This window comes from Pimephales promelas, chromosome 7 (genome assembly GCF_988280905.1).
Source record: "Pimephales promelas chromosome 7, fPimPro1.hap1.1, whole genome shotgun sequence".
Lineage (NCBI taxonomy): Eukaryota > Metazoa > Chordata > Actinopteri > Cypriniformes > Leuciscidae > Pimephales > Pimephales promelas.
In genome coordinates this window covers 16,468,588-16,484,198 of record NC_142775.1, presented here as the reverse complement: position 1 = coordinate 16,484,198, position 15,611 = coordinate 16,468,588, and the positions used below count along the sequence as shown (strand labels likewise).

The 15,611-nt window shown below is 35.8% G+C and overlaps 1 protein-coding gene across 2 annotated transcripts; it reads left to right on the top strand.

The window, feature by feature from the left end:
• The first annotated feature begins 1,092 nt into the window (after positions 1–1,092).
• On the top strand, positions 1,093–15,559 carry rcan1a (regulator of calcineurin 1a). 2 transcript variants are annotated; one of them, XM_039687854.2, is made up of 4 exons: positions 1,093–1,536; positions 13,392–13,565; positions 14,114–14,273; positions 14,416–15,559. In XM_039687854.2, the coding sequence occupies exons 1-4, from the start codon at positions 1,414–1,416 to the stop codon at positions 14,583–14,585; spliced, it is 627 nt and encodes a 208-aa protein (XP_039543788.2). In that variant the 5' UTR covers positions 1,093–1,413; the 3' UTR covers positions 14,586–15,559. The 2 variants fall into 2 exon arrangements, with proteins under 2 accessions (XP_039543788.2, XP_039543790.2); XM_039687856.2 differs by lacking the exon at positions 1,093–1,536 and adding an exon at positions 11,780–12,478.
• Positions 15,560–15,611: the final 52 nt, after the last annotated feature.

Below are 15,611 nucleotides of genomic sequence, written 5' to 3'. Positions count from 1 at the left end.
AATCAGTATTAAAGTATTCATTTAGATTAGTAATGTTGAAGGTAAATTAAAGGCCTTTTAACCCCTCATTTTGAAAAAAGTCACTTATTAAATCTTAATAATTTGCATGGCTTTATATCTTGGCATTTGGTTTAATCTGGGTTTGTTTTGACCTCTGCAGTGTCAAAGGCCTGGTTTCACAGACATGGCTTAGATTAAGCCAGGATTAGTTCATTCAGGGCATTTAAGTAGTTATAAATGTGCCTTAAAAAAAAAAAAAAAACATTGGTTTGTCTTGAGACAAAACAAATGGCACTGATATTTAAAAAAAAAAAAAAAAAAATTGTGCAAGTTGCTTTCAGTTAAAACATCTCAAACATACATTTAGACTTGACTTAAGCCTGGTCTGTGAATCCATAGAGTATAATTTAAATACACATGCGTAAAGTTTACAAACAGTTTAAACATTTTGTGTCATTTTGTTGTGTAAGAACAAAATGACACAGAATGTTCAAATATTTATAAAAAGCATAATAAATCTCCAATGCTTTCATATATTGTGTATTTTGGCCAGAAAATGTCATTTGGATATCAGATCATGATATGAACTTGACGCATCATTTAACAGTTTGTTCTCTTTATTTATTTATTTATTTATAGAAATAGTGATAACGATTAGAATATTTATGAATTATTTTGAAATTTTTACTTATTATATATAAATGTAAAAAAATATTATTAGATTTATCTAAAAATGTGAATATTGTTTATGCCTAAAATAGGAACAAATTATATTTGGTTAAAAATATAATCTCAATCATTTAAGCATGCCTGTAAGTCAAGGAAGTGTGTTCAAACTTTTGTCTGTTTAATTTTTACGTGGATTAGATGAAGACGTGTTGACATAATTGCGTCTGCTGTGGTGATAAAAAGCAAACTGTAAAATATGGTCTATGGTGGTTTATATACCTATTACTATTTATTTATTTGGATTTAGGAAGTGGCATGTATCTATATGAATTGTCTCTGACCATATGCATGCAACATAAACTCTCATTTTCTTGAATGTCTTATACCGCCACCTGCTGGAATTATTGAATATGAAAAAGGAAACGGGAAGTTGTCGAGTAGTTAGGTATGTCGACGAAGCTGACTGTTTTCAGCAAATTATGGTTAAATCGCGGTTGCTTATAACTTCCAGCTCAAAAGACAAACACGTAGTTTATAGTTAATTAAAAAGATCAACTGAACACGTCAATGTCGATTAAAAAAAAACGGTTCCCAAAGCATGAGTCGTTTAATGGTGATGACATTGTCATACAGTAGACGGATAGCTTAGCTTGCCACGCAAGTCGCTTTAAACAAAAGTTCAGTAGGAATTAAAACTATTTAAGTACATAGACAGTAGTTTCCTATCAGTTTCATATTTACACAATGCAGCAGTCAAATAATGAGGACAGTGAAGCCACCGTGGACGTGCATTTTACCGAGCTGACTGATTCACTGGTGGCTTGGAAAGTTCCTGTGGATGTTTTTGCCATTGAAAACCCTTTAAGAGTGAGTAATAATGAATTCATACTCCTGTATCCCTCCCATGAACCATGTGCAGACCTGGCATTACAGAAATAAATAGACCAAAGATGCAATTATTGACTGGGTGTCAAATCAAAATATCAAACCAAGTGGCATTTTCAAGATAGATAGCACCAGCAACATTTTATATAAAAAATTATTATTATTTTTTTTTAGATTTGAGATTACATAGCAATTAGATAAACTATATTGGACACATAAACATATCAGACATTTATTGTGATATAAATAAAATAAAAACGAAATTTCTGTAGTTCAAGGCATCAGAATCTGATGTTTTCTTGGTTTGACATTTGTGTTATGCAATGCAAAAGTCAATACTCTATTGAATTGAGATCTGGTGAGCAGTGATTGTGAACTAATCTTCATCGTAATCTTATTTAATGAGCCATAAGCAGATATAATCTTTCACCTAATGATATGATGCAAGCGTCATTTGATAATTAAGGTGTCTAGTTTGTTGTATAAGTTGTTGTGCTACTGGTAATATTTTAATTTTCTGTTCAATGCCTGGCTTTTGTGATGTTATAAAGTAGTTAACCTTTTGACTATGGCGTTTTTGGGAATATTTATGGAGATTTGGACAGTGGTGTGACTTTAATTTCCCTGAGAGCTTCTTTGTTCCTCATTGTAAAAAGGGAAATAGCATTCATATTGTAAAAGTTTGAGTCAATCCATAAGTTTTGAGTGGTTTGGTTCCATATGGTTTATCAGAATGAAACATTTCAACCATTTATCTTTGTACACTCTGTGTTTTAAAATGTCTTATAAACATCCACTTCAATTTGTTTAATTAGAGTTTAAGATATTTTGAAGTAGTAGCCTGTGCTTTTAAGAAATAGAGGTTTATTATATTTCTCTGCGTCCCTTAAGTTTAGGTCTGAGATATTGGAGTAATTTACAAGTCTATTAGCTGAGTGAATAAAAAAAAAAAACAATAAATAACAACCCATAATGGACTCATGTGTTTGCTTATTTTCCTTACAAGATTATTAAGACATTGGAGTGGTGAATAGGTGTGTTTGTTATGGCTGAAGAAATTTTCCACTTGACGTCACTTTAGTTGAGCTGTTACACAAATCCTAGTCATCAGACAGCCTTAAGTCAAGTTGTAGACATTGTTATTATAATGTACTAGAAAAATTACCCTTTTTTATACAGTCCAGCTAAGAGATTGATTTACCAGTGACACACTACACAGGTTTTGTCAGTGTGTCATGTCTGTTGTTAAATGAGCATTTGTTAAGTGGACTTTGGAGTATGTACAATAATGCAAGCATTGATATCCAAAGACAAGAAGTTGTCACAAGTAGGTCATATCTGAGTCCAGGCAACAGGTTTCGTGTGTGAAATTTTCCAAATAGGGTGGAAACCTTGAGTTGAATGGAAATGGGATGAGAGCATAATAGAGATAGAAAATAGTCTGCTGTTGAGAATGGATGAAATGGAAAATCTGTACCATTGTGCTTTCCAATGTGGAAACAGGAAGCAAACATGTATTACAATGTGGAAACAGGAAGCAACATGCATTACAATGCTAATGGTTCTGGTTCTAAAATATGATTAAAGGACCAGGTCAAGTAACCACCATAGACATAGCTGTTTACATGGACATCTTTTGTTTCTTTTAGTCATAATGAAAAGTTATTTCACGTTTACATGAACGCTAAATAAAGTGATCGGTTTGATGTGTGCGTCTATGTCTGTCACAAGTTTCAAATCGAATTTGATCTTTTGACACACTGCAGGAATATAGCCTACTGAGTTTCCCGCTGTTGGCACAAACTAGCCATCCACCTTTTCTTTTTCTTTTTTTTTTTCTTTTTTTTTTAAAACCAGTTTTAATATTATCTATTTCAGGTCTTAATTAGGAGACAGCGAGCACATGAAGCTTTGCGCCACGCTGTTTATAAACACCCCTTCCCACGCCAAAGCTAGGCGTCTGCAGATGAGAGTCTGAAGGAAGGACTCCTGAACGGTTGACTTGGTACCAATGTGTTATTAGACCAAAGGTTCATTTTGCACCGGAGGTCTCCTTTAAGTAATTAAATTCACAGCTTCGTTATTGATCGATCGATAATTAGTTCAGATAAATGCTATAATTCATTTATTGAACAAATGTAATCTTACTCACTACTTTATTCCTGTTCAAATCGGGCAGAGTGCTAGATTACGGCTGAAAAGCCGTAACTGACGAGAATAACCATCAGTTTTACACTTCTGTCAAATATTGCGCTGCAAACATCAATAATAGCTTTGTTGTTTATGCTGGCTAATGACCATGGTATAAGAGGGATTATCCACTGCTAGTGGAGGCAACCACAACGAATTAGAAAAGGTTTTAAACCACCCCTTACCATCCGATTGAATTTGGCCAATTAATTACAGATGGATTTTTAGGGTCCATGTAAATGCAGTGATCAATCAGTATGAATTTTTGGTGGCAGAAACATTTTGGTCATCTTCAGTTTTTTTTTTTTTTTTTTTTTTTTTACATTTGTTTAGATTCTTGCAGAGGAGCCTTATATGAAACTTTTAAAATAGCTGATATATACATTTGTTAATGGATAATAAATTGAATTCTGCTTTGATGGGTAAAGTTACTGCAGTTTGCCTAAAATCATCATTTAGGTCGGAAACATTCTATATTATTATGCTATTATTATGCAGTGTGGTCCTATACACACTTAATGGTCGGAAGTGATGCACCACAATTTTGCCAAACAAAAATCTTGTGATTAAACAAAATTCTGTTTTGCCTAACATAGTTTTGGAGGGCTGAAATCATTGAACTGACATTTTCCAATGACATGTGTTGTCTGTTTAAGCACAATGTGAATAAGGTACAGGTAAACAATGATGTCAGCAGCAGTGTGGATGCAATTTCCCATGACTAAAAGTGATGCATGCATGGGTAGCGGCACGCTGAACAGTATACTGAGTTTAGATACCCAATTACCTCAGTAAAAAACTAAAACATAAAAGATATTTCAAAAAATGTCTAGGTTTTGTCCATACAGTGGAAGTTAAGGCTCACCAAAACTGTTTGGTTATGAAGAATCTTCAAAATATCTGTTTTTGTGTTCCGCAGAAAAAGTCATACAGGTTGTAACGGCATTAAAGATCCAATGAAGTTCATTGAAATGCGCAACATTATTCATTATTTAATGTGTTGACGCAATTTCCACTGAAACAGAAAGACTAGGCTGGACATATTGGGACATTGAACAGCTCCTCCCCTTTTTTAAAATAGTCTCGGACAGAACCGTTGAGCTCAGTAAAGCTGCAGTTCGATCCTATAGTGTTTCTCCTCCTAATCTCTTTCATATCGCTTTAAAATATAGCATTCTGTGTAGAATTCAAATGGGTCCGATACGTTTTCTGTATGCCGTAACTTGCGCATATGATCCACTCGCGTTCAGTTACACCGCTGTAAACAAAACAATCTTCGCAATCAAGTCTAAGGATTTCGACACAGAGGAAGACTTGCTTTTTTGCCCAGCCATATTTATTTGAACCCGAATACATGGACGTACCAGATAACACGTCAGCAGCGTTATGTCATCAGCGTCACTGAACGCAGATTGACAACAAAACCGGAAGAGGATACAATGCTGAGTAAAGTCATAGTTTTTGTTATTTTTGGACCAAAATGTATTTCCGATGCTTCATTCTAACTAAACCACTGGTGTTACTGTCATGGACTACTTGATATAATGATATATGATATAATATATATAATATATAATGATATAATTTTTGGATGAACTAACCCTTAAAAACTCCCAAAAACTTCAATTTTGATTTCATGGGGAATTTAATAGAAGTACATACTGACAGAATTTATTTTTTATTTTTTTGTAGAATTTAAAAGTGGTAAGCCTATAAAGCCACACAAACTTTAACTGGCTGCATATGTTAATGCACAAGTGTCACTGGACTACACAGTTTCTTTTAGCCTTGTCAGCAGTTCTTAGCTTGTATTTTGACTTGGTTTCTTTCTGTTTTTTATCTCCATAATGCAGATGATCATCATCTGCGCCTCAGCAAACAAACCTAATTTCAGAACCTATCATTGTAGTATCATCTTCCACCCTGAGTTCTTTGAACTTGCCTGTTTACAGTGAAGCAGTTGTAAACAAACTTGTGCAATACTTGCAGTTTTGTGATCCACCTGTAGTATGCTATTTTCCATCTGCTTTTAACTCAAGCTAATGACCATTACAGCATGGGAGGTCTAAAGTCTTAAAGGGATAGTTCACCCTAAAATGAAAATTAAGTCATAAATTACCCACCCTGGTGTTGTTCTAATGGTGTGTGCCCTTCTTTCTTTTATGGCCAAGAAAAGGAGATTTAAAAAAAAAAATGTCCCACTCGCGGCTTCACGCTTGTGAGTGAATAGCGACCAGCATCAAGCTTTTTAAAAAAGTCTGCGACACACATGCTAACCCGACACATGCTAATACGTGCTAACTCTGGTAAATAATATTCAATTGAATGTATTATTTAAATTCTGACCTTAGCCTTTGGTCTGTGCATGGCTATGTGATGTACACATTCGTGAGACTCTAATGCTGCGTTTCACCCAGAAAAAGCACACTTTGTGAAAAATCGTATTTACAAAAACTCAACAAGAAATATAACGGCAAAAAAATCCAGCAAAAAAAACATCTACTTTCTTCACTGAGTTAAATATCTCTGGACCAGAACTCTAACATTAAGAATGACAGCTGACAGATGTGAACACGTTAACTTCGTTATGGCGAACACAGCGGATATATTTTCCTCACTGAAGAATGGGAAGGTACATGGATGGTATTTCATGTCGCGGTTTTGTTGGGATACTTCACCTCAAGGAAGATGAATGTGTATTTAATATTGGTCATTTATATTGTAGAAATGTTAAATTATTTTTGAAATTGAAGCATTCTATACTGAGAAAAGGCAGAAAATGTATTTTTTTTACTCAAAGACAACAACTCCCAGAATGCACTTCCTTTGCTGCCTTTAAGAGGCCACTCCCAAAACACACCTACCATTTAGGATGGCAGAATCCGAAAAATGGATACAACTAGATTTGTTTTGATATATCGTAAGTTATTTGATAAATTTCCATCAAATAACTTATCACACCATCAAATAACTTATAACACACCATCGAAATGGTGCTAAATTGCATTTTACCGGGATGTACAAGCCTAATGTATATAACACAACTTAGACTTTCACATTAAAAATATAATGCAAGGCAGGACCATGTCAACAGAGTAGTTTAAGCTCTGCATATGAACTGTTTTCCTCCAATTGAAATCACTATTTCTCTAAGCTAATACATTATCGAGGCAAATCCATTCTCTAGTAACACTAAAGGTTTATAAAAAGAACCACAACCAATGTGAGTTATGACTTTTAATTAAAATATAATTAATATTAACACTTTTACACTCAAAGCTCTGTGTATTCAGCGATCTCGTCCAGAAGAAAATGGCATCACTGAGATTTGCGACAGCAATAGGACTCTGTATCTGTTTCCATAGGCCGGGCTTAGGTGTCACTCCGGCCGCCTCTTGTTCCTCCATCTCTCGCAACTGTTTATCGCTGTATTGCGGCTCGTACATCATATTCTCGCAACAGATCTTCGAAACCATTTCAACTTCAAAACTACCTTCCATCATCGTGATAGCCTACTATACAAACTTTCTACACAGACCAAGAGGCAAAAGCCTGTTAGCTTAGCTTCTACAGAAAGATGGCTGACACTAGGGCTGTCGCGGTTATGGAATTTCCCTTGCGGTAATGTTGAGTGGCTCAATAGCGCGATATGCGGTATTACCGCCATTTATTTATTTATTTATTTAATTCATTTATATGTTTTTGTTGCTATATAAATAATGTTTACGATGTGGACAAAAACGAGGACATTTTCAGTAACCAATGTAACCGAAACTAAACAGCGTCTACAGTATATGAGCATTGAAAGACTTCACTCAGCGCGCATATTGTTATGACAACGGACTTTGAGCGAGTCATTGAACCGTTCATTCAACGAACACGTTTAAAAAAGCTGATTCAACAAGATGTTATTTATTTTTAACTTTGAGATTCAACTTTTCAAGGCTTTGAGATTCAACGTCGCATAGGCAATGCTGAAGCTGATGCTTCACTTATTAGAGACCCATTGATTCAATGCGTGACTCACTGATTTTATTTCGGCTTCCTTGTGTTGTGGGATGCTGACCAGAGCTGCTGCTGACGCGCATTTATGGGAAAATACCCGTGAAGAGAACGTTAAAATGATGATGCGACAAATTTTTCGCTTCCCTTTGACACGACAAGCTTTTCACGACTTTAAAGACAGACGCAGGTAATTGCACGCGCAGCGCGTGACGCGCTCTGCCGATCTCTCTCATTCACTGTCTGTGTGAAGCCTGTAGGCTACACATCACCATGATAAACAGTCTTGTTATCGTTATGAACTTGTTTAACATTCAATACACATGCATTAAGTTCAAAACAAGAAGGGTATAGCCTTATAAAAAAAAAACGTGAATATCGCGGTTGCTGCGGTTACGTGCTATCCTCTGCGGTTGACTTGTCAGAAGCGCGGTACCACAATATTGCGGTTACCGCGACAGCCCTAGCTGACACTATCTTTACATTCTATGAATGAGATCCCGCCCCGTATGGGCGTGGTGAAAAAATGCGGAACTCTGGCTGTAGTCTTTAGCACAAAAATCCTCCGATGACGCAAAATGACGATTTCCAGACTAAAAATGTATTTTTCTCTCATATCAGGGGGATATGAGGGGGGAGAGCATGGTAATTCGGAAATACTAGTATACAAAGCTTAATGCTAAACCTGAAGTATCCCTTTAAATGCTCTCAACAGCCCAAACTCTTTCTCCTGCCAAATTCACCATTCGCTTATAATAAAAATTTTGTTCAAGTTTCCATGTGTACAAACCTAGTATATTCACAATATACATGAGGAAGGATCTAGGACATTATGTGTCCTCATCTTCTGTTTTTATGACTATGTGTTGCAAACAAAGAAATTCTTGTCTAGTGTTAACGTGAGAAAGGGTTGTAGTTTGGGCCATTGTAAATTGAAACAAATCAAAAGCCTAATTTCCATGGGATATGTTACACTGTCTAGTTTCACTGTATATTTTCTCTGCAGGCAATACATGTGTCAAAATATGTGGCTTTTTTGGTGTGGTTATTCACACAGTCAGCTGAGTTTCTCATGATGAAAAATCCACTTTGGTTGCTGCTTTCTGTGGAAAGTCTGGAAGGAGTTTTGACACTTGCTCTGTGCGACATGGGTCCTCGAGCTGTCATAAACTCAGCTGTTTCAGTGGAAAATATAAGCTGTTCTTTTTAAATTCACATTCCCTGAGCAAACCTATTCTGATATCAAAACCACAGCTAGGGTCTTAAAAACAAAACACTGACTCATTTAGAAACGTTCTTGAAAGTTGGAGCCCACTTCCTAACATAATATCTGCCATTTAAGTGGACAAATAAGTGACATCGGCCTATGAGTCATGCTCAGTTTCTGAAAGCTTGAAATGCAGCCAAGTCCTGGACTTACCCTCTGGTCAGTTTTGACTATTATTATTAGGTAGACTATGTGCTCTCCACACCTTGTGTCATGGCCCATTTTCCACCTTTACACACATTTCTATATGATCATTTGCCAAGAAATAGATTGCAGATCATTTTATTTTCCATTATTAATTGCAGATTATAAATCCATTACAATGACGGAAAATAATACTTCATTTGCTTTGGGGTTAGATACAAATCTAGTTTGCCATTCGACTAAATAATGACCTGTACATAATGTGTAATAATTTTATCCACAAAGTTATTTTTAAGTTCTTAATTTACCAGTACATAAATGGTAAATACAAGAATTGGATTTTCTTTACATTGACGGTAACACTTTACAATAAGGTTCATTAGTTAACTACATTAGTTAACATTAACTAATAATGAATAATACTTCTTCAGCATTTGTTAATTTTGTTAATGTTAATTTCAACATTTACTAATACTTCATTAAAATCTTGTTAACATTAGTTAATGCGAACTAACATGAACAAACAATGAACAGCTGGATTTGTATTAACTAATGTTAATAAAGATTAACAAGTACATTAACAAATGTATTGCTCATGGTTAGTTCATGTTAGTTAAACATTAACTAATGTTTAATAAATGAACCTTATTGTAAAGTGTTACCCATCAAATTAAGGCAAATTCAGTTGTAAACTGAACTATAAAAACTTTATTTGCAGTAGATGATATTTTTCTAGCTGTAACTTTTACGTTTGATTATTTGCTGATCTTAAACAGTAAATAACAACCTAAATGTGTCATTACAGTAACGGTAGATAATTTGTCATAACTTTGATGGACTTAGCTAATATTTAGGATATTTAGCCATTTGATAATGAGGAATTCAACTTGTTGTACGCTTCTGACTGGAAAGAAATATTTCGAAACATGTAACTAGCTATAATGTTTATAATAATAACACCTGCCAGGTGCTTTCCACCCATATGCATATACACAAAATACAGAAACACAATGCTGCTCAGTTCACTATTTTCCATTTACCATGTTTCTTCCTCTTTGTTATTTGGTTTCATGTTTTGTTTTATTTTTTCCATTCTCTAATAAAAGGCTTTGTTCCTCTGGAATCACAGCTTTTGACTAAAACGTCTGCACACATGACTGACAGATGCCTATAGCGTAGATCTCTCTTATCTCTTTACCAGATTGAGAGGTGGAAAGTTTGTGTGGAAAGTATGGGAAGAATGTTCACTTCAAGGTTTTACATAATTTGTCAGTTAATAGAGATAAAAGAAATGTGCTTGTGATTATGTGCATGGACTGAAGAATAGTCAGAGTTAGTTCTGTTCTGTACAGTTTTGAATGTTAAAAACCATCGAAATCCGTCTCCAGCATCCCACAACGTTTACCAGTGCAGTTTTTCCATCTTCTGTATAGGCTACTCTCTATTCTCCTCTGTAATAAAATGCCAATAATGATAAATATAAAAAATATTTTAGAAAGAAGTCTCATACTCGTATAGAAGGCTGTTATAATTTATTTTTTTAAGTAAAATGGCAATATTGTTACAATTTAAATTAACTGTTTTCTGTTTAATATATTTTAAAATGTAATAATGGCAAAGCTGTCGGATGATATTACAGAAACCATTTTAATATAGCCTACTGATTTGGTGTGCAAGAAACATTGTTTAATGATATACTATCATATAAAAATTGTAGTGCTTAATATTTTTGTGGAAACCTTGACCACTTTTTTTTCAGTATTCTTTGATGAATTGAAAGTTCAAAAGAACAACATTTATTTGAATTAGAAATCTTTTTTAAGATTATATTGTGGTATTTGTATTTTGTATTATTTTCTGTCAATGCTGTCCACAGACCAGTTTTTTTTTTTTTTTTTTTGAGAATTGCATTTTTAAGTGTTATTCTAAAAGATTACTCTGTGCATCAGCTTCATTGTCGTCACTTTCAGTATAGACCATTTCAAAAGATGTAAACAACACTGGTCCAGAAACACTTCCTGTTTCAGTTTGTAACTGTTTTCTTTATTTCACATGTAAAGAAAACATCTTAAAGATGTTTGTTTAACTTTTTGATTCAGTTTTAAATGTTCTGTTGGTTGTATTTTATCCCAGCTTTTATGTAGTGTTAAAAAACTGAAACAGGAAGTGCTTCTGGACCAGTGTTGTTTACATCTTTTGAAATGGTCTATAGTAGTCTCGATACACAATCGAGAGGGAGGTTAGTGTTTCTATACTAGTATTAGAACAATTTTCCAATACAGTAATGCTAATACTCGCAATACTCGGAGAGAATAACGTCATGCAGATCAGTGTTAAAAATAACCCTGACGATGTGACCGCTGAATGCCACTTTAACAGAGATAGCGAGAGAAAAGCTGCTCTTCAATAATAACAGGACAAATCCACTGCCCCTGGAGTCAGACAGGAGAAAACGAGAGGAATTAACACCCATGGAAAATATGCTGCGGGCAGCGCTTGATAACACAGCTGCCCTTCTGCCCAGCTCAGCTGATTTAGATTTTCCATCAAGATGGGAGGGGAAGCGTAAAAGAGATAGCCTATGCTACAGTGAGATGAGCGATACAGAACATTGTTTTAACACACCGTGTGTCCTGAAATAGTGTGACTGGCCGAACTGAATCTGAGCTCGCTGCATGGAAAGCCGTGTCTCATAGTTTCCAGGACTTGCACTCTCGGGGTGTGTGTCTATGATTAGTCAGCAGAGCCATTCGTTTCTGTACAGAATGGAAAAGTGAGGCGGAGTCTGCGGTGGGCGGAGCATGTTGTTGTGCGGTTGAGGGACTTTTATATAAAACGAGACGGATGAGTGACCTGCAGTCTTACGAAGCATTCCCGACGTTATATCGGTGGTGCGGGAGCACGGACTATTCCAGAAGATTCTCTCTCAACAAAACAGCGTCACGTGACCACAGTAGCCTACAAAGACGCTGGGCTTATAGCTATTTCCTTTACTCAGTTTGACCCATTTCCTTTCTGCAAATGCTCAAGGCTCTCTGCGGAACTGAGACCACCAGAGAAGGACAGGGAAAGCAGGAGCGAAGAGGTTGATTTCGAAAGCATTTGTTTCCTAAAGCAGGCGTCATTCGTGTCCTCACGCTGGGGAAGTCAAAACGGACACGTCTCAACCCCTCCTGCCCTTTACGTTCTCTAACCTCTCAAGTCCTCCGGAGGATCCGTCAACGGGCTTCAATCATGCACCTGAAAACCATGAAGTGCAACCCTTTCTGCCTTATCGCCTCCTTAGAGGACCTGGATATGTTTAACAGACCCGAAGAGAGGGTAAGGCTTCATTGACATGGTGCCTTACAGTATTTAAATAGCTTGAGTACGTTAAATACTAAACATACATTAAACTGCTGGAATAGGCTAGGGTAGTTTCAGCCATTAATTAGAATGAATGACAATCATAAAAATAGATCCGAAAGCTGTTTGAATACGCTTATATAACCTTTTGTCTTTATTGATGATGGTTAATTTATTTGATTTGTGCTTTATGTGTGGTTTGGGGTTGACCAAATGACCTACTTGTGTATCATTTAGCTAAATTGGTCTGTGGTTGGGGTGGTTAGATCATGGAATAAGATGCTGTTGGAACATTTAATGAGCGTATGGACAGTTTGGGCACGTAAGCTCTTACGCACACACACTACTACACCCAATAGGAATAACCCAGGATTTGTGGATCATACTCTACTAAATCTGTGCATTGCTTGAAATGGTCCATCATGATAGTCCATCTGCATGTGCAGTAAGTCTCTGTTACCTTGGAAACCAATATCTAGTCGAGCACCACTGACAGATGTGGTCATTTTTAGGATGTGTATTAGATTAGTACTATGTGCGTCAGTAAGGTTTAATTTAGAAGCAATCTGGCAGTATCCCCGAAAACAAGATAAATGGATTCAGAGCCATAAAGTCTTATAAGAGCGGAGTCTCGCCACAGGGTGGTTGATAATCTAGTGGTTTAGGAAGGATTAAGGTTTATATATATATATATATATATATATATATAAGGTTGCCAGTTTGAGCCTAAATGAAGGTACACTTTCAAAACACTTGACATCATTGCTCAACAGGGAATCTATGTTTATGTACTCTTCTTGCTTCAACAGCAAAATGTTCATTTCTTACTGCTGTTTCCATGAAGATGCATCAAATGTATTCATTTGAGGTGTTTTCCTCTCATCCACAGGCTAGTTTTGAGGATCTGTTCCGTGCCTTTGACCGAAACGTCACCTTCCAGTTCTTCAGGAGTTTCCGTCGGGTGAGGATAAACTTTACCAATGCTCTGGCCGCTGCGGAGGCAAGAGCAAAACTCCACAAAACTGACTTCAACGGCAGGGAGGTGCGACTCTATTTTGCCCAGGTATGTCACCTAAAAGTAGCCTATAAAAATGTGTTTTGTGTGTAAAATAGTATTATTTGTATATATTAATATAATACAATGATTATATAATTGTATTATTTAGTTACAAAAAATATCTTTATTTAAAAAAAAAAAAACTTGATTCTGAATTGTTGGATTCATTCTGCAGTCAGATGTTTGTATAAATGACTTTTCACTTTGCGTCTTGGTTTATTTGACAATTTAACTGACTGTATAAACAAAACAACTAAATAATAACATTGTTATTATATAGTATACAATTTAATGCATATTTGTATTATTATTTTGTTTTATTTTTCTATTATATATATTTTTTATTATTTATTTGTTTACAGTGATGACTGCTAAACTCTAATGCCTTTCTACCTTTGTCAGGATTTTTTTTTTTTTTTTTGCAATAAGGACCAACTGACTGTACATTATTCCTTAAATAATACTGTGTATTGCATCACACCCTTTTTGCCTGCTTTTTGTGTACTTATTATCACACAAAAAAAAACAACAAAAAAAACTTTTCTTTTTCCTAGTCTGTGCACATTGGCAGTCCACACCTGGAGCCTCCTAAACCAGATAAGCAGTTCCTCTTGTCCCCTCCTCCATCACCTCCTGTGGGTTGGGAGCAGGCAAAGGACGCCACACCTGTCATTAACTATGACCTTCTATGTGCCATCTCCAGACTAGGGCCAGGTACAACACACGTAACATCTCACATTCTCAATCTTTTTTTCTGAATGGTCCATACTTCTGAAATAGGTCAGCGAGCGATTAAATTATTAATTTCATTTGGCCTGATTTGAACTTTAAAGAATAAATTCTCTCTGTACGGCAGGTGAAAAGTATGAGCTCCAGCCAGGAACTCCCACCACTCCCAGCGTGGTTGTTCATGTTTGCGAAAACGATCAAGAAAGCTCAGGAAATGAGGAGGATATGGATGGTGGCAGACGTCCACGTCCAAAAATCATCCAGACCCGTCGTCCAGAATATACGGTCATGCAGTGATCCTAGGGAACCTCATTGTGCCATAATTTTTGCTTTACTATCACAAGACCCTTTGGGGGATATACAGAGGCACGCAGTTGGTTCTCCAGACCACTAGAGGACACCTTAAGACAGAACCTCAGCCCTGTGGAGAGAGACATAGTGTATATGTCCACTGTCTCATAGGACAATGGGGTTCACTGCATGCGTTCGTTCGGTGGTAGAGTGACTCATTTTTCCGGAGGCTGGGGGTTTTCAAGGGTGCTTTCATCGGTAACTGTGGCCATGGAGAACATCAGTCTCATATTGTGTAGTGTTTTTTTGTATCATGGGAAGCATGTTGAATCCCAGTCATTGGGTTTGTTGATATGATTACTTTGTATTTCCTTTTAGTTTAGCTTGATATTTGCAAGCTCTTATTTAATTAACACTCAAGTGAAAGATTATTGGAACTTGAACTAGAGTAAATGCTGACTATGAAGTAAATATTTTGTCATAAAATGTGGGTGGGGGTATTTTTTCCATTCATATGGCAATTGTAAGTCTCATTCCACCTTGTGCCTCAACATGTTCCTAAATTACAGAATCATGGTTAGGGTATATGAGAGTCCATTGTTTTAACGCACAAAACTGACTTTTTAAAATAATCCCAAAGTAGTCTTTAAGATGCGTTTTTAGGATGTACTGGAAGGAATGGTCCTCAATGTCATGCACTTAAATAATTTGTTGGACCATAACACTGTAATCAGTTTTGATCGAGGACTATTAACACTTTACCAAAAAGAACATCAATTGGTTTTATTACATGGAGCTTAATAATATATTTCTGATGCCTTTTACTGTTTGTAATGTCTGTATATAATGGTATATGTTTTGTTTTTTTGTATTTTACTTGATTTTAAAAATGTCACTGACTTAGAAATGGCTTGGGTGTTTGTCCTGTCATAAATAACAGCCATAACATGTCATTAAAATAAGTTGTTTTTCTTCACAAAGTTGTTCTGCCCTTTTATTTTCCCTTTTTTTTAAGCAAAACTGTATTTTAGT

Excerpts from the sequence above, each read along its gene's own strand:
- rcan1a (XM_039687854.2), top strand. The coding sequence starts at position 1,414 with ATGCAGCAGTCAAATAATGAGGACAGTGAAGCCACCGTGGACGTGCAT. Across the intron at positions 13,566-14,113 it reads TGCGACTCTATTTTGCCCAG|TCTGTGCACATTGGCAGTCC; the intron begins GTATGTCACCTA and ends TCTTTTTCCTAG. Across the intron at positions 14,274-14,415 it reads CATCTCCAGACTAGGGCCAG|GTGAAAAGTATGAGCTCCAG; the intron begins GTACAACACACG and ends TCTGTACGGCAG.